Raw genomic sequence first — 26,155 nt, 5'->3', positions numbered from 1 at the left:
AAGTGAAGCCTTGTTTAGCCATCGTTTAAAGGGGAACTCGATGAGACTTGTCAGATGGCCCCCCACTGCCCCCCAAAGGCTGCCCGATGCTGGGAGTTGTTTTGGTTGTTTATTAGCATCTGAACATTGCTTGTTGTCCTTTATCTGCTCTCCAGGGTACGTAGGAAGTAGCAGTAACCCTATAAGGTCCCTATTTTGTTGTACATGTGGCTTGGTACATAGAGAACAATGAAACCTATTGTGTGACTGCTACAAGTAGTAACCTGCAACTGGCTGGTATGGTAGGATTCGCAATCTGTTTATCAGCGACTGGGCAGCCATTGATGATCCTGCTGCTAGAACTTAATAATAAGGCCCAGGCACACAGTAGATAAATAGATAGATAGATGATAGATAGATAGATAGATAGATAGATGATAGATAGATAGATGATAGATAGATAGACACTATACATATCTGAGCATAGCAACGCCTCCTGTCTGTAGCACCGCCCACAGTCATTACATGTGGTGTTTATTTCTGATAGGCGCTATCCATATCTGAGCCTAGCAACGCCTCCTGTCTGTCGCACCGCCCACAGTCATTACATGTGGTGTTTATTTCTGATAGGCGCTATCCATATCTGAGCCTAGCAACACCTCCTGTCTGTCGCACCGCCCACAGTCATTACATGTGGTGTTTATTTCTGATAGGCGCTATCCATATCTGAGCCTAGCAACGCCTCCTGTCTGTAGCACCGCCTACAGTCATTACATGTGGTGTTCAGTTCTCATAGGTGCTATCCATATCTGAGCATAGCAACGCCTCCTGTCTGTCGCACCGCCCACAGTCATTACATGTGGTGTTTATTTCTGATAGGCGCTATCCATATCTGAGCCTAGCTTAACCCTTACACTCCTGTCTGTCGCACCGCCCACAGTCATTACATGTGGTGTTCAGTTCTCATAGGTGCTATCCATATCTGAGCATAGCAACGCCTCCTGTCTGTTGCACCGCCCACAGTCATTACATGTGGTGTTCAGTTCTCATAGGTGCTATCCATATCTGAGCATAGCAACGCCTCTTGTCTGTCGCACCGCCCACAGTCATTACATCATACCTCCCAATCTGACAGGACAGTCCCTCTTTTGACAGCTCAGCCCGCAGCCCCAGATTCTTTCGAAAAAGTCCCTCATTTCCCTTTGATCTCCTGCCCTGAATGCTAAAAAAATTACAAAGTTTCCCAAACTTAATTAAAGAAGTAGCTTTTGGCAGAGCCCAGAATACTCACCCCCTGCACTGAGATACAATTGTAACTAATAAGCTAAACCGGTCTCTTGGGGGAACTGAGACCCCAAAACCCCCAAAAATGTGTTAAAACTTTAAATAACCTGGCAAATTTTGTAAAATGGGAGTATTATTTAGGGGGTGTGGTCACAAAAATGGGTGTGGTCAAAAATGTTACCGCCCTACATGCGCCATTTCTTTGTGTTCGCTTTACATTTTTCCAATGTTGGGAGGTATGTTACATTTGTTCATTCCTGATAAAATATCTGAACACAGCCACGCCTCCTGCCTGTAGCACCGCCCACATACCTAGCACAGGAGAAAGCTCCACCCCTGCTTAGCTCTTTTGGGCTTCCCTTATCAGCTCCGGCGATAAATTGCCTCTGGCAACTAATCTCCTGCAAATGCTTTCCCATTGGCTAAATTGCAGATTACAGGGGGGGGGGGGAGTTGCCCTTTGAGGGACCCCGTAGCCCTGCGTTAAGGTGGGCTCGGCTAGTGATCTCATTGCATAGTAACTCAGCCACTTGTTCCTGCTGGGCTTATTGGCCTTACTCTGCCTCCTATTTACGTTTCACACTTACACTGGGGGGGGGGGGGTAGAACAGAGACATTCTGTATGGCAGCCCCATGGGGGGGGTTATGGTCTAATTTACAGAGACTGAAAGCCTAAATGACCTTGAGCAAGGTCACACTCTGCTGTAATGATTGGCTGAAGCTGGAAGGGAAGGTTTATCGGCTGCGGCTACTGTGTGCCACCGGGCAACTGGGCTACTGTGTGCCACCGGGCAACTGGGCTACTGTGTGCCACCGGGTAACTTGGCTACTGTGTGCCACCGGGCAACTGGGCTACTGTGTGCCACCGGGTAACTTGGCTACTGTGTGCCACCGGGTAACTGGGCTACTGTGTGCCACCGGGAAACTGGGCTACTGTGTGCCACCGGGAAACTGGGCTACTGCGTGCCACCGGGTAACTGGGCTACTGCGTGCCACCGGGTAACTGGGCTACTGGGTGCCACCGGGTAACTGGGCTACTGCGTGCCACCGGGTAACTGGGCTACTGCGTGCCACCGGGTAACTGGGCTACTGCGTGCCACCGGGTAACTGCAGAGAGAGAAATACAGCAGGCTCCAGATGAATAACAGACTGGAGGAGACCACTGTTTCACATTATCCCAGTCTATAGATGGGCTCTGTGTACTGGACAAGCAGTATGGCTACTCCCTTTATGGCCAGCAGTGCACTACATGGGTTGCCATCTCTGGGGCAGGATGAAGAGGAGGTGCAGGAAGGGGCAGGAGGCAGAATGAGCTGTTAGGAATCCTACAGGGATGGGGTAAATCAATAACTCAGGGAGCTTAATTGTGTTCTTAGTCCTTGGAAGCTAATTATCCGTAATTACCCACTACGGCCCCTTCTTATATGAGGTGCAACTGTGGCTCAAGAGCAGGCGATTGGCCATTACCCAGCATGCTTTGCTTGCATCTCTTCTGCCAATACGCAGGGCAGATGGCCATGATCATGGAATGTCTATTGCATTGGGGGGTATGGTTGGTTGCCGGGGGTTCCTAGGGGGGGTTACACTCGCACTCATTGGGCCTTATGATGGGGGCAACATGTATTTTCCTAGAATGCAGCATCCCATTCAGCCCCACAGGGGGCAGCATAGCGCGGCCACTGGCACCATGAAACCCATGGCATTGGCTAACGAGCCCTGCTGGTTGATTGATGACATTTGCTTTATTTGCTTGGGAAAAACAGGGCAAAACTATAAAAAGTCCTTTATTTATACAGAGAGGAGACCGGGGGCCACTGGGCAGAAAGAAAGTCTCTCTATTTATACTGCCGGGGCCGGCTCTGCGGAAGGAAGTTATATTTAAAGCCAAGGGCACTAATAACCCTTATGGGGAGACTGGGTTATTGTACAGCCCCCCCCCCCCCCCCGTATCAAAGGGGACTGGGAGTTGGAAGAGATCTCAGACCATAAAGGAAGAATCCAACTCTAATTACAGTCATTATACTAACGAGTTGATTTATAGCCTGACCCGGGGATATACACTGGTGCAATTACTAGCACCCCGGCAAATGTAAAGGCTCCCCAGCTGTTGTAGTTGGCTTGCTGGGCATGCTGGGAGTTGCAGTTTATTTCAGCACGAGGGCTGCTGGACAATATATCATATTTGGATTTTTCGACTTATCATGAAAAGAATCCTGAAATTCACCCAAATAGTGCAGTGTCCCCATTAGGGTTGCCTCCTGGCTAGTATTCCGCTGGCCGAGCTAGTAATATAGTAGCCAAACAACTAGTCCTTCTCCTCCCCAGTGCCCCCCCAATCTGCCCCTCTGCCAGCCCCCACTTTATTATTATTCTTATTAACATTTATTTATAAAGCGCCAACATACCCCGCAGCGCTGTACAATAAGTGGGTTCCATACATTGGGCATACAGAGTAACATATAAAGCAATCAATAACTGATACAGGAGGGGAAGGGAGCCCTGCCCCAAAGAGCTTACACTCTACAAGGAGTAACATATAAAGCAATCAGTAACCGATACAGGAGGGGAAGGGAGCCCTGCCCAAAAGAGCTTACACTCTACAAGGAGTAACATATAAAGCAATCAGTAACCGATACAGGAGGGGAAGAGAGCCCTGCCCAAAAGAGCTTACACTCTACAAGGAGTAACATATAAAGCAATCAGTAACCGATACAGGAGGGGAAGAGAGCCCTGCCCAAAAGAGCTTACACTCTACAAGGAGTAACATATAAAGCAATCAGTAACCGATACAGGAGGGGAAGAGAGCCCTGCCCAAAAGAGCTTACACTCTACAAGGAGTAACATATAAAGCAATCAGTAACCGATACAGGAGGGGAAGGGAGCCCTGCCCAAAAGAGCTTACACTCTACAAGGAGTAACATATAAAGCAATCAATAACCGATACAGGAGGGGAAGGGAGCCTTGCCCAAAAGAGCTTACACTCTACATTATTATTATTATTATTATTAACATTTATTTATAAAGCGCCAACATACCCCGCAGCACTGTACAATAAGTGGGTTACATACATTGGGCATACAGAGTAACATATAAAGCAATCAGTAACCGATACAGGAGGGGAAGAGAGCCCTGCCCAAAAGAGCTTACACTCTACATTATTATTATTATTATTAACATTTATTTATAAAGCGCCAACATACCCCCCAGCGCTGTACAATAAGTGGGTTCCATACATTGGGCATACAGAGTAACATATAAAGCAATCAGTAACCGATACAGGAGGGGAAGGGAGCCCTGCCCAAAAGAGCTTACACTCTACAAGGAGTAACATATAAAGCAACCAATAACCGATACAGGAGGGGAAGGGAGCCCTGCCCAAAAGAGCTTACACTCTACAAGGAGTAACATATAAAGCAATCAGTAACCGATACAGGAGGGGAAGGGAGCCCTGCCCAAAAGAGCTTACACTCTACAAGGAGTAACATATAAAGCAATCAGTAACCGATACAGGAGGTGAAGAGAGCCCTGCCCCAAAGAGCTTACACTCTACAAGGAGTAACATATAAAGCAATCAGTAACCGATACAGGAGGGGAAGAGAGCCCTGCCCCAAAGAGCTTACACTCTACAAGGAGTAACATATAAAGCAATCAGTAACCGATACAGGAGGGGAAGGGAGCCCTGCCCAAAAGAGCTTACACTGTACAAGGAGTAACATATAAAGCAATCAGTAACCGATACAGGAGGGGAAGAGAGCCCTGCCCAAAAGAGCTTACACTCTACAAGGAGTAACATATAAAGCAATCAGTAACCGATACAGGAGGGGAAGGGAGCCCTGCCCAAAAGAGCTTACACTCTACAAGGAGTAACATATAAAGCAATCAGTAACCGATACAGGAGGGGAAGGGAGCCCTGCCCAAAAGAGCTTACACTCTACAAGGAGTAACATATAAAGCAATCAGTAACCGATACAGGAGGGGAAGAGAGCCCTGCCCAAAAGAGCTTACACTCTACAAGGAGTAACATATAAAGCAATCAGTAACCGATACAGGAGGGGAAGAGAGCCCTGCCCAAAAGAGCTTACACTCTACAAGGAGTAACATATAAAGCAATCAGTAACCGATACAGGAGGGGAAGGGAGCCCTGCCCAAAAGAGCTTACACTCTACAAGGAGTAACATATAAAGCAATCAGTAACCGATACAGGAGGGGAAGGGAGCCCTGCCCAAAAGAGCTTACACTCTACAAGGAGTAACATATAAAGCAATCAGTAACCGATACAGGAGGGGAAGAGAGCCCTGCCCAAAAGAGCTTACACTCTACAAGGAGTAACATATAAAGCAATCAGTAACCGATACAGGAGGGGAAGGGAGCCCTGCCCAAAAGAGCTTACACTCTACAAGGAGTAACATATAAAGCAATCAGTAACCGATACAGGAGGGGAAGAGAGCCCTGCCCAAAAGAGCTTACACTCTACAAGGAGTAACATATAAAGCAATCAGTAACCGATACAGGAGGGGAAGGGAGCCCTGCCCAAAAGAGCTTACACTCTACAAGGAGTAACATATAAAGCAATCAGTAACCGATACAGGAGGGGAAGGGAGCCCTGCCCAAAAGAGCTTACACTCTACAAGGAGTAACATATAAAGCAATCAGTAACCGATACAGGAGGGGAAGGGAGCCCTGCCCAAAAGAGCTTACACTCTACAAGGAGTAACATATAAAGCAATCAGTAACCGATACAGGAGGGGAAGAGAGCCCTGCCCAAAAGAGCTTACACTCTACAAGGAGTAACATATAAAGCAATCAGTAACCGATACAGGAGGGGAAGGGAGCCCTGCCCAAAAGAGCTTACACTCTACAAGGAGTAACATATAAAGCAATCAATAACCGATACAGGAGGGGAAGGGAGCCTTGCCCAAAAGAGCTTACACTCTACATTATTATTATTATTATTATTAACATTTATTTATAAAGCGCCAACATACCCCGCAGCGCTGTACAATAAGTGGGTTCCATACATTGGGCATACAGAGTAACATATAAAGCAATCAGTAACCGATACAGGAGGGGAAGAGAGCCCTGCCCAAAAGAGCTTACACTCTACAAGGAGTAACATATAAAGCAATCAGTAACCGATACAGGAGGGGAAGGGAGCCCTGCCCAAAAGAGCTTACACTCTACAAGGAGTAACATATAAAGCAATCAGTAACCGATACAGGAGGGGAAGAGAGCCCTGCCCAAAAGAGCTTACAATTTATCCCGAGGCAACTGAAAATCCCCTTCAAATCCGGCCCTTAGTGCAATGGCTCCACCCTTAGCGCCATGACTCCACCCCTACAGGTTTTATATCTGCCAAAAGGTGGCAACCCTAGTCCCCCCAGTTTTATGACATCACAGGTTGTGCCCGTGTCAGTTGCATGATGTCACAGAGATCTACCCCCATTGTTTGATGTCAGAGGGGAATGATCATGACTGCCCCCCCCCCCCCAGTGTATTGATGTGCGAGTCGAGAAAAACTCAACCCTCGTGACCCCAAACGCTACCCAACCCAGCTTCTCCACTCTATTTATAGCCCCGCCCTGTTGATGACATCAACAGCCGAACCCACTGGTTGCCGTGGGCTAAAGTAGTTGCCCTTGCCTGAGGCATGTGTGTGGGTTTTTTTTTTTTCTTCCATGGTTTTCATGGCAGTTTTATAGAGCAAATATTTGCACACTTCCTGTCAGGGAAGCACTGCAGCAGATGTGGCAGGAAGTGGTTGGTGCAAGAGGTTACTTCCTGCTGTCAGTCTTTTTGAAAGCGGCGTATGCAACAGTGTTATCCTGTATATAGTGCTGTTCTATATAGAAGTGTATCATTTGTGCTGGCAGATAGAGTAGGCAGGGACAAGGAAGGGCTGGGTCCCTTTTAGGACGAGAGAATAAAAAGTACTAGGGAGATCCATTTCCTGGTCCAATTGCAATAGAGGCCGCTTCTGTGGATCAGCCAGGCACCGGGTAGGAGGGTTGAACATGACGGCCGGGAATCTTTTTCCCAACCCCGACGACTATCAATTATTTATTTGTAAACATTCCTCTTTCAGTATCCCCGGGCCTTTAAAGGGGAACTCCACCACAATCTAATTTTTTTTTTTTTGCTGTTGAAAGCAAAGGGTTAAACTGGGATAGGACACCGGGAAAAACCCCTCTGGGCAGGGGTGCATTTAGGTGCTACATAGGCCCCTACGTCGTGCACGTGATGTTACTTCTATAGAGCCCGCAACCCCCTCGCCCCCCCCAGCTCTGACTCCACAGCGGAGGCATTATTATTAGGCATTATTGGGGGGCTGCCCCCCAAGACCTGCTGCCTGGTGTTCCCCGCTGACCTTCCTCCCCCGATTGCACCTAGTTAACGGGGTGGTTCAAATTAAGTTAACTTTTAGTATGTTATAGAATGGCTAATTCCAAGTAACTTTTCAATTGGTCTTCGTTTTTTCTTTTTTATAGTATCTGAATTATTTGCCTTCTTCTTGCAACTCTGCAGCTTTCAAATGGGGGTCACTGACCCCGGCAGCCAAACCCTATTGCTCTGTGAGGCTCCAGTTTTATTGTTATTGTTACTTTTTATTACCTGCCAGTCTATACTGGTCCTCTCCTATTAACATTCCAGTCTCTCATTCCAATCAAAGCCGGGTTGCTATGGTAATTTTGACCTTAGCAACCAAATTGTTGAAATTTCAAACTGGAAAGCTGCTACATAAAAAAGCTAAATAATTCAAAAACCACAAATAATAAAAAAGATGACCCCCCCCCTGTGGGGGGTTAGGGGGACCCCAGCAGAGGGTGCGGAGGATGTGGCCAGCAGGGGCACCCCCCAGTCCGACACTGACTCCCAGGCCTGCTGTGACGTTCCAGGTTTGTAAGAGTGAAACTGTCAGGGGAATGCTGGATGGGATTGTGTGCAGGTTAAACTATAACTCCCTGCGCACTGTTCCCGGACTGCTCTGTTCCGCTCGGTTGCAGCGCTGGTACGGGGGTAGGAATCACTGGACGGGGGGGGGCAAACTGACCTGCAAACTGCACTCCTGCCCGACCGTGTTTACACAACAAATACAAGGGGCCCCATTCTGCGCTGAGAGACGTGGCCATTTCCTACTGACGTGGAACCCGGCCAATCGGGCAGGGGCTTGGATCCTGATGGAAACTCAAATCAGAAAGTTCCTCCCTGTTTTACCTAAAGGCAAACTTGCCTCTGTTTGCCTCTGATTTGTTTATCCGGCGAATAAACAGGAAAAATGAGCGAATGAGCTTTTGGGTTAACTTTCAGTATGATGTAAACAATTTGCAATTGGTCTTCATTTTTTATTATTGGTAGTTTTTTATTATTTCAATTTTTGTTTACCTATTTGGTTGCTAGGGTCCAAATTACCTTAGCAACCAGGCAGTGGCTTGATTGAGAGGCCGATATATTTATAGGGGAGGGGCTGAATAGAAAGATAAGGAATAAAAAATAACAATAAAACTGGAGCCTCACAGAGCAATAGGTTTTGGCTGCCGGGGTCAGTGACCCCCATTTGAAAGCTGGAAAGAGTTGCTAGGGTCCAAGTTACCTTAGCAACCAGGGAGTGGTTTGGATGAGAGACAGGTATATGAATAGGAGAGGGGCTGAATAGAAAGATAAGAAATAAAAAGTAACAATAACAATAAAACTGGAGCCTCACAGAGCAATAGGTTTTGGCTGCCGGGGTCAGTGACCCCCATTTGAAAGCTGGAAAGAGTTGCTAGGGTCCAAGTTACCTTAGCAACCAGGGAGTGGTTTGGATGAGAGACAGGTATATGTATAGGGGAGGGGCTGAATAGAAAGATAAGGAATAAAAAGTAACAATAACAATAAAACTGGAGCCTCACAGAGCAATAGGGTTTGGCTGCCAGGGTCAGTGACCCCCATTTGAAAGCTGGAAGGAGTCAGAAGAAGGAGGCAAATAGGAAAATCATAGGAAATTGGAGGGGCTACAGGGCCTACTGGGTTGTTTCCTGGTGTCCCGCTGGCCCAGTTGGACCCCGGGTAGGAGCTGCCATACTGCATTACACCATCCTATGAGGGTGTTGCTTATTACACGCTGTGTATTTGCTTTTATCTCTTCTTCTTTCTTTGTCTCTACACCCACCTTGGCCCTGAGCGGCTGAGTTACAGGGGGTTTAAATGAGTCAGCGTGTGGGTGAGCAGATACAGAACGTGGGAGGGAAACTAAACTTAACCCTTTGTGTGTGCGGGGGGGTATATAGCTGATTAATCTGTACTTAATACATAAAGCATTTGCTTTGCACTAAGAAAAGCAGTGATGTAAACAGAGGGTTATGGGTGCAAAGAGTGACCGCCTAATTTGCCCCCCTAGGGTGCACTTCCCCCGGCTCCCCCAATAGTTACACCTCTGTAAAGGGAACGTAAGCTCTGTGGCTCAGTTACTCAGAGCCTAGCAACCAGATAGCTGCTGAAATTCCAAACTAGAGAGCTGCTGAAAAAAAGGTAAATCATTCAAAAACTACAGATAATAAAAAATGAAGACCAATTGCAAATTGTCTAAGAATATCACTCTCTACATCATACTAAAAGTTAATTCAAAGGTGAACATCCATTGTGCATCCATTTTCTGGCAAGCCCCACCCCTTTTCCAACTGACATTTAGGGAAAACAAAGCACTGAGCAATAATAATAATAATGTGATTAAAAAATCTGTTTTGCTTAACCAGGGGCAGGATAAGGGCTACGCTACAGACTGGTCTCAGGACCATTAAACTGCTATTGGCACGACTTGTCACCTTGGTAACCGACAGTTACCAACCGACAGCCCCACTAGCTGCCATGCATATAACTGCCCCTCTGTGGGGGGGGGGGCAGTAATATATATTCTATATATATATATATATATCTCTATGGGCAGAAATGGAGCACAGGCCTCTCATTGGATGGCATGTATATATATATATATTATATGATCAGTGGAGCTGCATGGGTTAGTTAGGAACCCCTGACTCCGCCTGTCTGGGAGGGAACCATAATGTCTGCCAGCGGCTGAAGGGCCACACGTTGAGCCGCCATATTTGTTCCACATGTCCATAGCCCCCCACCGTCAATGGTTTAAACTTGAACCCCATTTTTACCCCACTACAAAATGGTTTAGACCCCCCCCCACCCAGAAAAAAAACCCTACACCCCCCCTTAAACCACCAATACACACCAATAGTCCAACAGTTGGACCCACCCTCCTGCTCTCAGGGATAGTCTCTGCCTATCAGCAACCTGATTGGCCATGTAACTAATAACGAAGTCTCACCAATCAGATTGATAGGTGTCAGCGTGTAGCAGCCTTGCAGTTGGTGTTTTTTGGGGATGGGGTATTTGAATTATTTGTGACCTTGTAAATGAATGTTTGTTATTATACAGTGTTTCTAGCGTTAAAACATATCCCTGGTCCCTGGCAACCAGGTATTGGTTAAAATGCCAGATTGGAACAACAAAGATAACAAAGTTGCCTTGTGATGAGTTTTTTTCGTGGCGAACGTTCCCTTAATGGGAGACGCCGTCCCTTTAAGCTACAGAGCCGAGGAATCTAGGGAATACGAGGGCTCACGCACATTACCGAAAATGACACAACCGTTTCCATAGAGACGGGGACAAGGACACAATTAGGCCGGAGAGAGAGACGTTAAATCTGCCTTTATTGGCGAATAAACAGCTGTAATGCTGATTCTAAGGGGAGGGCTCAGCCCTGGGGATTAATGTGAGAGCAGGTTAGGCGGCTCCTTGGCCAGTGAGCTTTCACTCTACCCGGACAGGGGTGCTAATATCATATATCGCCTATTGCAGCCCGTTATATACACCCATTACTCATACTTATATTGGCTTATGTAGTATAAGGAGCAAAGTTGGCCACCTATAGCAACCAATCAGCAGCTAGCATTTACCGGTCACCTGTTTAAAAGGATGTTTAAAAGCAAGCATCTTATTGGTTGCTAAGGGTTGCTGCTCCTGGGCAAATTTGGTTCCCTTTTATTACATATGGGGGATTGTATCCTATTAATACCCATAGTGCAGTGCTGATCCAGGGTCTGCTCCGATTGGCTGCTCCGCGTGTGAGTGGCAGGTGTGAGGCTTTCAGGGGCCTCAGCTGTTCCTGACACAATGAGCCATTGACCCAATGAAATTCCGCCTATGGCGTGACAGACTGAGAGTGTTGTGCCAAGGGGCTCGGATGCAAGGGAGCCCCGAAATTAACCCTTGTTACTAGGAGATGTTACTTGCAGGGTCCTCTTAAAGGGGAACTAAACCCTGCTGCACAGCGTGGCTCAACCAAACCTTACTCAGCTGTTGCCGGACTACAAATCCCAGAATAATGTAACATATAATGAAGGGGGAGGCATGCTGGGAGCTGTAGTCCAGCAACATCAGGGCTGTATTCTTACAGCAATATTGCCCAATAAAACGGCATTAAAATGCAAGAAATCCCCCAATGAGAATCCCAGCTGATGTGAGTAAATCCGGCTCCCTGTTCTCTGTTCCTGCAATTGGAGTTGGGAGCAATAAGCACAGTTTCCCAGCACTGAACAAGTCTGTCCCTTTATCCCCATGTCTGATTCCTGTGCCATATAATGACGGGAAAATGCCATCATTATCTCTATATGTAAGGTACCAGCAAGGGGCCTGACACAGTGCTGGGAATCAGCATTCTCATTGGTCACTTCTCTTGCACTTACAGTCACATTGTTGCTCAGTAGAATTCTCATTGGGGAATTTCCTTGCATCTGTAAGTCCTGTTTCAGCCACAAGGGGCAGCAGTGGGCCTACATCTGTCAGCTGTGAATGGGAGCAACTGCAGGGATGTCAGAGCAGCTGCTCAGGGGCACCTGTCGCTCATTGAGAGAGAACAAGGGGACAGACAGAATGGACAAATGCCATAGAAACAGGGCAGAGAGAACTTAGAACTTTCCATGGATCATGTGGGCTATTCCCTGCACTGCTGGTACCGACTACACAACAATGCATCAGCAGTCAGCTCTGCTTCCAGCCACCATTCCCACAATGCCTTGCAGGCTCTGTGATTCTTCTTCACTGCATTGTTTTGGTTGGAGTTTGAGTTAACTTTTTGTACAATGTAGAGAGTGATATTCTGAGACAATTTGCAATTGGTCTTCTTTTTTTTATTATTTGTAGGTTTTTTTAGTTATTTCACTTTTTGTTCAGCAGCTCTCCAAGTTGGCTTTTCAGTAGCTATCTGGGTGCTAGGGTCCAAATGACCTTAGTAACCAGGATGTGGTTTAAATGAGAGACTGGTATATGAATAGGGGAGGGACTGAATACAAAGATAAGGAATAAAAAGTAACAATAACAATAAAACTGGAGCCTCACAGAGCAATAGGGTTTGGCTGCCGGGGTCAGTGACCCCCATTTGAAAGTTGGAAAGAGAAGAAAAAGGTAAATAATTCAAGAAGTATGAGAAATAAATAATGAAGACCAATTGAAAAGTTGTTTAGAACTGGCCATTCTATAACATAATAAATGTTAACTTGAACCTCCTCTTTAATAGGGTTAATTGGAATCTGTAACAGCTCTATGTCTTCATTAGGGAAAACTGTGTTTTAGGTGAATTTCCCCTTTAATGTTACCCCCCCCCCCCCCCATAAGGGCTGCTGTTTTCAAGCGGTAGTTGTAGAAGGTGCCGGATGCTGAAGTCAGAGCCATGAAAAGAGATGAGAATGAAGTGTTCTGGCAGGGCCGGTGCTGTTGGGCCCCCGTGGTGCCACGGACAGAACATCCGCCCCAAGCCCAGAGCGCCCCGCGGCTGCCTTACTAAACAAGGCGTTGGGTTTGGGTGAAACGGGGCTGGAACGTTGGCACCTCCCGGGTTCCCAGGAACCGGCAGTCATAAGATTCCCTGGCACCGCTGAACTGCGCACTGACATGTTCTGCAGCCCAATTCACTGGCCAACCTGCTTCCTCTCATTCTGTACCCGGGGCAGTAACACTGGCGCAGCACCGCAGGTATGTACTAATGCTATGTACTATGCCATGTCATATGGGATCTCTCTGTACAGGCTATGAGCAACCTTAGGGGCTGTTCCTGCTGAATTGTGCTTAGTACAGGGGAATCCCTATGTGCCATAGTTTTATGGTATCTCTCTGTACGGGCTATGAGCAAACTTAGGGGCTGTTCCTGCTGAATTGTGCTTAGTACAGGGGAATCCCTATGTGCCATAGTTTTATGGTATCTCTCTGTACAGGCTATGAGCAAACTTAGGGGCTGTTCCTGCTGAATTGTGCTTAGTACAGGGGAATCCCTATGTGCCATAGTTTTATGGTATCTCTCTGTACAGGCTATGAGCAAACTTAGGGGCTGTTCCTGCTGAATTGTGCTTAGTACAGGGGAATCCCTATGTGCCATAGTTTTATGGTATCTCTCTGTACAGGCTATGGGCAAGCTTAGGGGCTGTTCCTGCTGAATTGTGTTTAGTACAGGGGAATCCCTATGTGCCATAGTTTTATGGTATCTCTCTGTACAGGCTATGAGCAAACTTAGGGGCTGTTCCTGCTGAATTGTGTTTAGTACAGGGGAATCCCTATGTGCCATAGTTTTATGGTATCTCTCTGTACAGGCTATGAGCAAACTTAGGGGCTGTTCCTGCTGAATTGTGCTTAGTACAGGGGAATCCCTATGTGCCATAGTTTTATGGTATCTCTCTGTACAGGCTATGGGCAAGCTTAGGGGGCTGTTCCTGCTGAATTATGCTTAGTACAGGGGAATCCCTATGCTGCCATAGTTTTATGGTATCTCTCTGTACAGGCTGTGAGCAAACTTAGGGGGCTGTTCCTGCTGAATTGTCCTTAGTACAGGGGAATCCCTATGTGCCATAGTTTTATGGTATCTCTCTGTACAGGCTATGGGCAAACTTAGGGGGCTGTTCCTGCTGAATTGTGCTTAGTACAGGGGAATCCCTATGTGCCATAGTTTTATGGTATCTCTCTGTACAGGCTATGAGCAAACTTAGGGGGCTGTTCCTGCTGAATTGTGCTTAGTACAGGGGAATCCCTATGTGCCATAGTTTTATGGTATCTCTCTGTACAGGCTATGAGCAAACTTAGGGGGCTGTTCCTGCTGAATTGTGCTTAGTACAGGGGAATCCCTATGTGCCATAGTTTATGGTATCTCTCTGTACAGGCTATGGGCAAACTTAGGGGACTGTTCCTGCTGAATTATGCTTAGTACAGGGGAATCCCTATGTGCCATAGTTTTATGGTATCTCTCTGTACAGGCTATGAGCAAACTTAGGGGGCTGTTCCTGCTGAATTGTGCTTAGTACAGGGGAATCCCTATGTGCCATAGTTTTATGGTATCTCTCTGTACAGGCTATGAGCAAACTTAGGGGGCTGTTCCTGCTGAATTGTGCTTAGTACAGGGGAATCCCTATGCTGCCATAGTTTTATGGTATCTCTCTGTACAGGCTATGGGCAAACTTAGGGGGCTGTTCCTGCTGAATTGTGCTTAGTACAGGGGAATCCCTATGTGCCATAGTTTTATGGTATCTCTCTGTACAGGCTATGAGCAAACTTAGGGGGCTGTTCCTGCTGAATTGTGCTTAGTACAGGGGAATCCCTATGTGCCATAGTTTTATGGTATCTCTCTGTACAGGCTATGAGCAAACTTAGGGGGCTGTTCCTGCCTGAATTGTGCTTAGTACAGGGGAATCCCTATGTGCCATAGTTTTATGGTATCTCTCTGTACAGGCTATGAGCAACCTTAGGGGGCTGTTCCTGCTGAATTGTGCTTAGTACAGGGGAATCCCTATGCTGCCATAGTTTTATGGTATCTCTCTGTACAGGCTATGAGCAAACTTAGGGGGCTGTTCCTGCTGAATTGTGCTTAGTACAGGGGAATCCCTATGTGCCATAGTTTTATGGTATCTCTCTGTACAGGCTATGAGCAAACTTAGGGGGCTGTTCCTGCTGAATTGTGCTTAGTACAGGGAATCCCTATGTGCCATAGTTTTATGGTATCTCTCTGTACAGGCTATGAGCAAACTTAGGGGGCTGTTCCTGCTGAATTGTGCTTAGTACAGGGGAATCCCTATGTGCCATAGTTTTATGGTATCTCTCTGTACAGGCTATGAGCAAACTTAGGGGGCTGTTCCTGCTGAATTGTGCTTAGTACAGGGGAATCCCTATGTGCCATAGTTTTATGGTATCTCTCTGTACAGGCTATGAGCAAACTTAGGGGGCTGTTCCTGCTGAATTGTGCTTAGTACAGGGGAATCCCTATGTGCCTCTGCCACTCGCTACACATTTAAAAGAAAACAAAAGGGAATTCTTCCTAAAACAAATGTATATTTACCCTTTCACCTTCTGCTGTAGAATAAATAAAGGATAAGGGTTCCTATTGTTACAATACAAGGAGAGATGAGAGAGGATAAAGGGGATAATATCATCACCTCATTAAATTAATTCTCTATTTTTACACCTAATTTTCTGTTGCACAAAGGAATCATTTGCACAAAATGCTTTTTCATTGCTGCTTCGTTCTATTAAGGCCTCGCCGTGCAGCAGTGCTGTAAAGAACTCAGTCCATGTGTATTATTGTTATTATTATGAATATGTGTATTTATGGTTATTATTATTATTATTATTAGGCAGTGTCTATGGCCCCCTGTGTACTGACCCCCCCACCCCAATATATGGCTGAGAGCCGAGTGACAGGAAGGAAATGCACAATTGTGTTGTTAGTTTAGGGGGGGAATGTGAAGTGGCGGAACAAATGCTCCTTTACAAATGCAAATGGGGGGGGGGAATAAACAGAAGGGACAAATGAGTCAGGGAATGGTTTGGCCTGGGAGGTCCCCCCCACCTGTTTGTATGTTGGAGTCTCCCAAGCGCAGGGCTCAGAGCCGGGGGAGCCGGGGGCAGAGAGCATGGAGTGCCTGGCCTGTCAGGGATGGAGCGCCACTTTCCTGAGGTGAGTCTATGGCACCATTACTGTGTGGCACACTGTGGGGCCACCAACCCCTTCTGGGGGGCCACAGACTTGTAATAAACTGGGTGTGTTTGGGGGGAAGGTGGAGACTTTATTGTCCTATTACTGCACTTTATTATTGTCACCGATTGTAACCTATTAGCCAAGTACTATTGGTTATTGTAAGGCTTGTCACTAACAGGGGCAAATAGGGCAGCTGCCAATGCCCCTCAGAGCAACAGGGCTAACAGGAAGCTTGCAGGGATAGCAGGGCAAGTTGGCAACCTTATGGAGCCAGTAGGGCAAGTTAGTGACATTGGGGCAAGATGGAGATTGAAGAGTAAGTGACAGGACAGTAGGGCAAGATGGCAACAGTAGGACAAGATGGGGACAGTAGGGCAAGATGGAGACAGTAGGGCAAGATGGGGACAGTAGGGCAAGATGGCAACAGTAGGACAAGATGGGGACAGTAGGGCAAGATGGTGACAGTAGGGCAAGATGGAGACAGTAGGGCAAGATGGAGACAGTAGGGCAAGATGGGGACAGTAGGGCAAGATGGCAACAGTAGGACAAGATGGGGACAGTAGGGCAAGATGGTGACAGTAGGGCAAGATGGAGACAGTAGGGCAAGATGGTGACAGAAGGGCAAGATGGAGACAGTAGGGCAAGATGGTGACAGTAGGGCAAGATGGGGACAGTAGGGCAAGATGGGGACAGTAGGGCAAGATGGTGACAGTAGGGCAAGATGGTGACAGAAGGGCAAGATGGAGACAGTAGGGCAAGATGGTGACAGTAGGGCAAGATGGGGACAGTAGGGCAAGATGGTGACAGTAGGGCAAGATGGAGACAGTAGGGCAAGATGGTGACAGAAGGGCAAGATGGAGACAGTAGGGCAAGATGGAGACAGTAGGACAAGATGGAGACAGTAGGGCAAGATGGGGACAGTAGGGCAAGATGGAGACAGTAGGACAAGATGGAGACAGTAGGGCAAGATGGGGACAGTAGGGCAAGATGGGGACAGTAGGGCAAGATGGGGACAGTAGGGCAAGATGGTGACAGAAGGGCAAGATGGAGACAGTAGGGCAAGATGGAGACAGTAGGGCAAGATGGTGACAGAAGGGCAAGATGGAGACAGTAGAGCAAGATGTTGACAGTAGGGCAAGATGGAGACAGTAGAGCAAGATGTTGACAGTAGGGCAAGATGGAGACAGTAGGGCAAGATGGTGACAGAAGGGCAAGATGGAGACAGTAGGGCAAGATGGAGACAGTAGGGCAAGATGGTGACAGAAGGGCAAGATGGAGACAGTAGAGCAGGATGTTGACAGTAGGGCAAGATGGAGACAGTAGGGCAAGATGGTGACAGCAGGGCAAGATGGAGACAGCAGGGCAAGATGGAGACAGTAGGGCAAGATGGAGACAGTAGGGCAAGATGGTGACAGAAGGGCAAGATGGAGACAGTAGAGCAAGATGGAGACAGTAGAGCAAGATGTTGACAGTAGGGCAAGATGGAGAAAGTAGGGCAAGATGGTGACAGCAGGGCAAGATGGTGACAGCAGGGCAAGATGGAGAAAGTAGAGCAAGATGTTGACAGTAGGGCAAGATGGAGACAGTAGGGCAAGATGGAGACAGTAGGGCAAGATGGAGACAGTAGGGCAAGATGGAGACAGTAGGGCAAGATGGAGACAGTAGGGCAAGATGGAGACAGTAGGACAAGATGGAGACAGTAGAGCAAGATAGAGACAGTAGGGCAAGATGGGGACAGTAGGGCAAGATGGGGACAGTAGGGCAAGATGGGGACAGTAGGGCAAGATGGAGACAGAAGGGCAAGATGGAGACAGTAGGGCAAGATGGAGACAGTAGAGCAAGATGTTGACAGTAGGGCAAGATGGAGACAGTAGAGCAAGATGTTGACAGTAGGGCAAGATGGTGACAGTAGGGCAAGATGGAGACAGTAGGGCAAGATGGTGACAGAAGGGCAAGATGGAGACAGTAGGGCAAGATGGTGACAGAAGGGCAAGATGGAGACAGTAGAGCAAGATGTTGACAGTAGGGCAAGATGGAGACAGTAGGGCAAGATGGTGACAGCCAGGGCAAGATGGAGACAGCAGGGCAAGATGGAGACAGTAGGGCAAGATGGAGACAGTAGGGCAAGATGGTGACAGAAGGGCAAGATGGAGACAGTAGAGCAAGATGTTGACAGTAGGGCAAGATGGAGACAGCAGGGCAAGATGGTGACAGCAGGGCAAGATGGTGACAGCAGGGCAAGATGGAGAAAGTAGAGCAAGATGTTGACAGTAGGGCAAGATGGAGACAGTAGGGCAAGATGGAGACAGTAGGGCAAGATGGAGACAGTAGGGCAAGATGGGGACAGTAGGGCAAGATGGAGACAGTAGGGCAAGATGGAGACAGTAGGACAAGATGGAGACAGTAGGGCAAGATGGGGACAGTAGGGCAAGATGGAGACAGTAAGGGCAAGATGGAGACAGTAGGACAAGATGGAGACAGTAGGGCAAGATGGAGACAGTAGAGCAAGATGGAGACAGTAGAGCAAGATGTTGACAGTAGGGCAAGATGGAGACAGCAGGGCAAGATGGTGACAGCCGGGCAAGATGGTGACAGCAGGGCAAGATGGTGACAGCAGGGCAAGATGGAGAAAGTAGAGCAAGATGTTGACAGTAGGGCAAGATGGAGACAGTAGGGCAAGATGGGGACAGCAGGGCAAGATGGTGACAGCAGGGCAAGATGGAGAAAGTAGAGCAAGATGGAGACAGTAGGGCAAGATGGAGACAGTAGGGCAAGATGGGGACAGTAGGGCAAGATGGAGACAGTAGGGCAAGATGGAGACAGTAGGACAAGATGGAGACAGTAGGGCAAGATGGGGACAGTAGGGCAAGATGGAGACAGTAGGGCAAGATGGAGACAGTAGGACAAGATGGAGACAGTAGGGCAAGATGGAGACAGTAGGGCAAGATGGAGACAGTAGGGCAAGATGGGGACAGTAGGGCAAGATGGAGAGAGTAGGGCAAGATGGAGACAGTAGGACAAGATGGAGACAGTAGGGCAAGATGGGGACAGTAGGGCAAGATGGAGACAGTAGGGCAAGATGGAGACAGTAGAGCAAGATGGAGACAGTAGGGCAAGATGGAGACAGTAGGGCAAGATGGGGACAGTAGGGCAAGATGGAGTCAGTGACAGAAGGATCAGAAGTGGCCAGTTCTGTCAGCAGCACCTTTGCAAATTTTTCTTGTGGTTGTTTTTCATTATTTAACCTTATATGTTTTTGCCACCTTGTTGCTAGGCTAAGCAACCCTGGCAACTGGAAAATAAGCCGTTTTGTAAGTGCAGAATTACAGTGCTTATGCTTCTAATCCAACCCCTCCTATTAACCCTTGGCTCTGAGATTTGGCCACATTCCTGTTTGATAGGAGAAGTGGCCCTAGCAACCGGATGTCACTGTTTCAGATGGCAAATCCCCAGGACAAAGCATGTGTTGTAGCCGATATATAAACCTTATTTTATTCCTTCTCTCTCCCCAGCACTGGCAGCATCACTCCCCGCAGCACTCCCAGTAACTCCCCTGCTGTGCGGAGGCGTCTGGTGAGCAGCGAAGTTGACAATATGGTGGAAAGGGGATCCGAAGGCTCCGCAGAGCAGTCCCCCAACACTTTAACCCCCACGCTACCCCAGTCTGCCGCTGTGCCAGGGACCCAGGGCAATGCCCAGCAACCCACGCAGTCCAACTCCCAGCCTGGAACCCCACTCACGGCGCAGCTCAGCGGGCGAGGATTCATACGGAACAGCAAGGTGAGGGAATGTTAGTGGGTTCGCTATATTGGAAATAATATACCCCCCACTGTAAAGTGTAAGGATATTAGAAGTCACAAATCAGCTAAAGTTCATGGAACTTTTGTAACTTCAGATAACCTTATACTTCCGAGAAAGGGGAACGTGATTTCTTGTGATACGTGAGTCATGTAACCCGCAAGGGTGGGACCCTGATCTGTGTGTGTTCTACTGATAATTATATACTCCTATTGTACAATATTGCCTTATTATAGGCTACTGGGGGGTTCTGTGCCCATATAAAGGCACAAGGCTGCAGGCTGAGTTATACAGGGAACTCTGAGTATCACTCATGTATTATAAGGGATAATGTACCCCCTACTGTAAATGATAAGGATATTAGCAGTCACTGAGGGGTTCTGTGCCCATATAAAGGCACAAGGCTGCAGGCTGAGTTATACAGGGAACTCTGAGTATCACTCATGTATTATAAGGGATACTGTACCCCCTACTGTAAATGATAAGGATATTAGCAGTCACTGAGGGGTTCTGTGCCCCCCATATAAAGGCACAAGGCTGCAGGCTGAGTTATACAGGGAACTCTGAGTATCACTCATGTATTATAAGGGATAATGTACCCCCTACTGTAAATGATAAGGATATTAGCAGTCACTGAGGGGTTCTGTGCCCATATAAAGGCACAAGGCTGCAGGCTGAGTTATACAAGGAACTCTCAGTATCACTCATGTATTATAAGGGATAATGTACCCCCTACTGTAAATGATAAGGATATTAGCAGTCACTGAGTTATACAGGGAATTCTGAGTATCACTCATGTATTATAAGGGATAATGTACCCCCTACTGTAAATGATAAGGATATTAGCAGTCACTGAGGGGTTCTGTGCCCCCCATATAAAGGCACAAGGCTGCAGGCTGAGTTATACAGGGAACTCTGAGTATCACTCATGTATTAAAAGGGATAATGTACCCCCTACTGTAAATGATAAGGATATTAGCAGTCACTGAGGGGTTCTGTGCCCCCCATATAAAGGCACAAGGCTGCAGGCTGAGTTATACAGGGAACTCTGAGTATCACTCATGTATTATAAGGGATAATGTACCCCCTACTGTAAATGATAAGGATATTAGCAGTCACTGAGGGGTTCTGTGCCCCATATAAAGGCACAAGGCTGCAGGCTGAGTTATACAGGGAACTCTGAGTATCACTCATGTATTATAAGGGATAATGTACCCCCTACTGTAAATGATAAGGATATTAGCAGTCACTGAGTTATACAGGGAACTCTGGGTATTATAAGGTATAAGTGGGCCTCACCTCAGATCATATAAACACACCAGCTGCTTGAATTCTGAAATATAATATGATGTGACAGTTGCCTTGAGAATCAGACTGCTCAGCTCCATGTCACTATGGAGAGATATAATGAATTCCCCCAGAGGAGTAGAGGCCTCAGAACCATGGGGAGATATTATAGTATTAGCTGGAGGATCCCATTGCACTGATTAAATGCTCGGGGGGGGGGGGGGGGGGGTCAGGGTGACAGCTGATATTAAATAGAGCTCAATTGTAGATGCCCCTGGTTGCTTTCAAGTAAAGGGGCACTAAAGCGCGGCTCAACCAAACCTTACTCAGCTGTTGCCGGACTACAAATCCCAGAATAATGTAACATATAATGAAGGGTGAGGCATGCTGGGAGCTGTAGTCCAGCAACATCAGGGCTGTATTCTTAAAGCAATATTGCCCAATAAAACTGCATTAAAATGCAAGAAATCCCCCAATGAGAATCCCAGCTGATGTGAGTAAATCCGGCTCCCTGTTCTCTGTTCCTGCAATTGGAGTTGGGAGCAATAAGCACAGTTTCCCAGCACTGAACAAGTCTGTCCCTTTATCCCCATGTCTGATTCCTGTGCCATATAATGACGGGAAAATGCCATCATTATCTCTATATGTAAGGTACCAGCAAGGGGCCTGACACAGTGCTGGGAATCAGCATTCTCATTGGTCACTTCTCTTGCACTTACACTCACATTGTTGCTCAGTAGAATTCTCATTGGGGAATTTCCTTGCACCTATAATTATGTTTTTCAGCAACTTCTATAGCAAAACCAGGGGGCGCTGTGGGACAGCGTTATGGTTACACCAAGGAGAAGTACCACAGCTGCCCCAGATCCAGGATTATTGCCCCTAAGCTCATTGGGGTCCATAAAATTTGCAGTTTGGGCAGGGATAGGGAATGGGTAGGGAATGGGTAGGGGATGGATAGGGAATGGATAGGGAATGGATAGGGAATGGGTAGGGGATGGATAGGGAATGGATAGGGAATGGGTAGGGGATGGATAAGGAATGGATAGGGAATGGATAGGGAATGGGTAGGGGATGGATAGGGTCTGGATAGGGAATGGATAGGGGATGGGTAGGGAATGGATAGGGAATGGATAGGGGATGGGTAGGGAATGGATAGGGAATGGGTAGGGGATGGATAGGGGATGGATAGGGAATGGATAGGGGATGGGTAGGGGATGGATAGGGGATGGATAGGGGATGGGTAGGGAATGGATAGGGAATGGGTAGGGGATGGATAGGGAATGGATAGGGGATGGGTAGGGAATGGGTAGGCGATGGATAGGGAATGGATAGGGGATGGGTAGGGGATGGATAGGGAATGGATAGGGGATGGGTAGGGAATGGGTAGGGGATGGATAGAGAATGGATAGGGTATTGGATAGGGGATGGATAGGGGATGGGTAAGGAATGGATAGGGAATGGATAGGGTCTGGGATAGGGGATGGATAGGGAATGGGTAGTTAATGGGTAGGGAATGGATAGGGGATGGATAGGGAATAGACAGGGGCTGGGATAGGGGATGGATAGGGGATGGAGAGGGAATTGATAGGGAATGGATAGGGAATTGATAGGGAACGGATAGGGAATGGATAGGGAACGGATAGGGAATGAATAGGGGCTGGGATAGGGAATGGATAGGGAACGAATAGGGAATGGATAGGGGATGGACAGGAAATGGATAGGGAACGGATAGGGAATGGATAGGGAATGGATAGGGAACGGATAGGGAATGAATAGGGGCTGGGATAGGGAATGGATAGGGAACGAATAGGGAATGGATAGGGGATGGACAGGAAATGGATAGGGAAAAGTGAGGCTCAAAGCCCCCATTTGCTGCCTGTGAGTGGAACCCTGCAGTAGGCAGTAGCCATATGCCTGGCAGTGGGGGGTGAGGGCACCTTTCTTGGGCCCGTGTATTGGCAGCAGCTGGTGACTTGTTTTTTCTTGTTTTCTTGTGTTTTTTTACAGAAGATGCAGAGCTGGTACAGTGTAAGTATCTCCCCCCCCCCCCCCGCCCTCCTCTTCCTCCTCCTCTTCCTCCTCTTCGCTTTCTTTTCCATTTACGATATTTAGGTGCATTCTCCTCTCCCCTGGCGTTACAGATGCTGAGCCCCACGTACAAGCAGCGCAACGAAGACTTTCGCAAGATTTTCAAGAAGCTTCCGGATTCCGAGCGCCTCATTGTTGGTGAGTAGAGCGAGAGTTCTAGCATAAGCCCCCACGTATTCTGCATATCCCCCCCAAACCTGTCATGTGACTTCTGCTCTCTGCCCCCCGCCCAGACTACTCCTGTGCGCTGCAGAAGGATATCTTACTCCAGGGAAGGCTCTATTTGTCGGAGAACTGGATCTGTTTTTATAGCAACATTTTCCGCTGGGAAACCACGGTGAGTCCGACAGTCTGCCCATTGGGTATTCCAGTAGCAGAGGTGTAACTACTTTTTGCTGGGCCCCCCTGCAAAAAATTTTTTTCAGAGGGGTCCAGTGTAAAGTAGCTTACTCACTTGGCCCCCACCCTGATGCGCCCTCCCTTTGCACTGATATTTTCCCCACCCACTCACCTATAAATCACTGCTCTCCTACCTACATGCAAAATGGCGGAAGCATACCCTGCCACCCCAGGACCTGCTTCCTCTATTGTTACGCCAGCGTCCAATAGGCTGCTAGTAGTCTGCCTACTGCCCAATGTGCCCAAGGTCGGCAGTGCAAAATGGGTCTGGATTCATAGTAGACGCTGGCATAAGTACACAGAGGCCCAAACAGCCCCCCCAGCCCAATAAATAGTGACTGTCTGTGGCACCTTACAGCCCCCCTGGCATTCCCAGTACCCAGAGGCACAAACAGCCCCCCCCCCCAGCCCAATAAATAGTGACTGTCTGTGGCACCTTACAGCCCCCCCTGGCATTCCCAGTACCCAGAGGCACAAACAGCCCCCCCCAGCCCAATAAATAGTGACTGTCTGTGGCACCTTACAGCCCCCCTGGCATTCCCAGTACCCAGAGGCACAAACAGCCCCCCCCCAGCCCAATAAATAGTGACTGTCTGTGGCACCTTACAGCCCCCCTGGCATTCCCAGTAACCAGAGGCACAAACAGCCCCCCCCCCCAGCCCAATAAATAGTGACTGTCTGTGGCACCTTACAGCCCCCCTGGCATTCCCAGTACCCAGAGGCACAAACAGCCCCCCCAGCCCAATAAATAGTGACTGTCTGTGGCACCTTACAGCCCCCCTGGTATTCCCAGTACCCAGAGGCACAAACAGCCCCCCCCCCCCCCAGCCCAATAAATAGTGACTGTCTGTGGCACCTTACAGCCCCCCCCCTCCCGGCATTCCCAGTACCCAGAGGCACAAACAGCCCCCCCAGCCCAATAAATAGTGACTGTCTGTGGCACCTTACAGCCCCCCCTGGCATTCCCAGTACCCAGAGGCACAAACAGCTCCCCCAGCCCAATAAATAGTGACTGTCTGTGGCACCTTACAGCCCCCCCCCCTCCCGGCATTCCCAGTACCCAGAGGCACAAACAGCCCCCCCAGCCCAATAAATAGTGACTGTCTGTGGCACCTTACAGCCCCCCTGGCATTCCCAGTACCCAGAGGCACAAACAGCCCCCCCCCAGCCCAATAAATAGTGGACTGTGGCACCTTACAGCCCCCCTGGCATTCCCAGTACCCAGAGGCACAAACAGCCCCCCCCCCAGCCCAATAAATAGTGACTGACTGTGGCACCTTACAGCCCCCTGGCATTCCCAGTACCCAGAGGCACAAACAGCCCCCCCCCAGCCCAATAAATAGTGACTGTCTATGGCACCTTACAGTCCCCCTGGCATTGGCCAGAACCCACAGATTGCCAGTCCGGGGCTGCACTGAAAGGTATAGGTGGTTGTGGGGGGGCAGTTGGCCGGTTTGGGTTTGGACTCTGAGACCTTCTCTGTTTGGGGGCAGATCATGATCCAGCTGAAGGACATACAATGCATCAAGAAGGAGAAGACAGCCAAGCTGATTCCCAACGCCATCCAAGTATGCACTGAAACCGAGAAGGTGAGTACCACTGGGGGGCAGTATTTAGCCTTTTATTTACATTGTCACTTTCCATCAGAGCCCCCATTCTTTGTACTGATCAGTCATGCTGATTCCCAGTGCTATTGATATGCCTACTCCCATCTAATGATCAGGGGGGGCGCATACTCTCTGAGCCTCAGATCTGATCGGTAGGATGGTTCCCCCATAATCCCCCACATATTCTGGGCACATGAGAGGTGTATGCAGTGTATATGGGCGGGGTGGGGTGGGGGTAATTCCATGTTCATTTTAATGAAGACAATAGGGGGCAGATCTGTTCTCCTACTTGGGGTTTGGAACAGGTGGCAGATATTTCTATGGTCTGGGGCAGGCAGAGGTGGCAGTTCTCCTTTACTGTCTGGGGTACAGAATAGGGGGCATACCTCTCTACTGTTTGGGGTACAGAATAGGGGGCATACCTCGCTACTGTTTGGGGTACAGAATAGGGGGCATACCTCTCTACTGTTTGGGGTACAGAATAGGGGGGCATACCTCGCTACTGTTTGGGGTACAGAATAGGGGGCATACCTCTCTACTGTTTGGGGTACAGAATAGGGGGCATACCTCGCTACTGTTTGGGGTACAGAATAGGGGGCATACCTCTCTACTGTTTGGGGTACAGAATAGGGGGCATACCTCGCTACTGTTTGGGGGTACAGAATAGGGGGCATACCTCTCTACTGTTTGGGGTACAGAATAGGGGGCA

At 48.2% G+C, this 26,155-nt stretch overlaps 1 protein-coding gene across 5 annotated transcripts in view; it reads left to right on the top strand.

Annotated features, from left to right (window-relative positions):
* Positions 1–26,155, top strand: part of gramd1a (GRAM domain containing 1A) — a 99,044-nt gene that overhangs the window by 50,816 nt on the left and 22,073 nt on the right. For 3 of the 5 annotated variants that reach the window (XM_031905431.1, XM_031905435.1, XM_031905434.1), the window contains 5 exons: positions 19,777–20,044; positions 23,360–23,380; positions 23,494–23,578; positions 23,674–23,777; positions 25,333–25,428. In XM_031905431.1, coding sequence (XP_031761291.1) covers positions 19,777–20,044; positions 23,360–23,380; positions 23,494–23,578; positions 23,674–23,777; positions 25,333–25,428 — 574 coding nt within the window. Of the gene's footprint in view, positions 1–16,033; positions 16,244–19,776; positions 20,045–23,359; positions 23,381–23,493; positions 23,579–23,673; positions 23,778–25,332; positions 25,429–26,155 lie in introns of those variants that run through there. The other 2 variants (XM_031905433.1, XM_031905432.1) reach the window with 2 other exon arrangements.

Source organism: Xenopus tropicalis, chromosome 7 (assembly GCF_000004195.4).
Source record: "Xenopus tropicalis strain Nigerian chromosome 7, UCB_Xtro_10.0, whole genome shotgun sequence".
Lineage (NCBI taxonomy): Eukaryota > Metazoa > Chordata > Amphibia > Anura > Pipidae > Xenopus > Xenopus tropicalis.
This window is presented reverse-complemented; position numbering and strand designations above follow the sequence as displayed.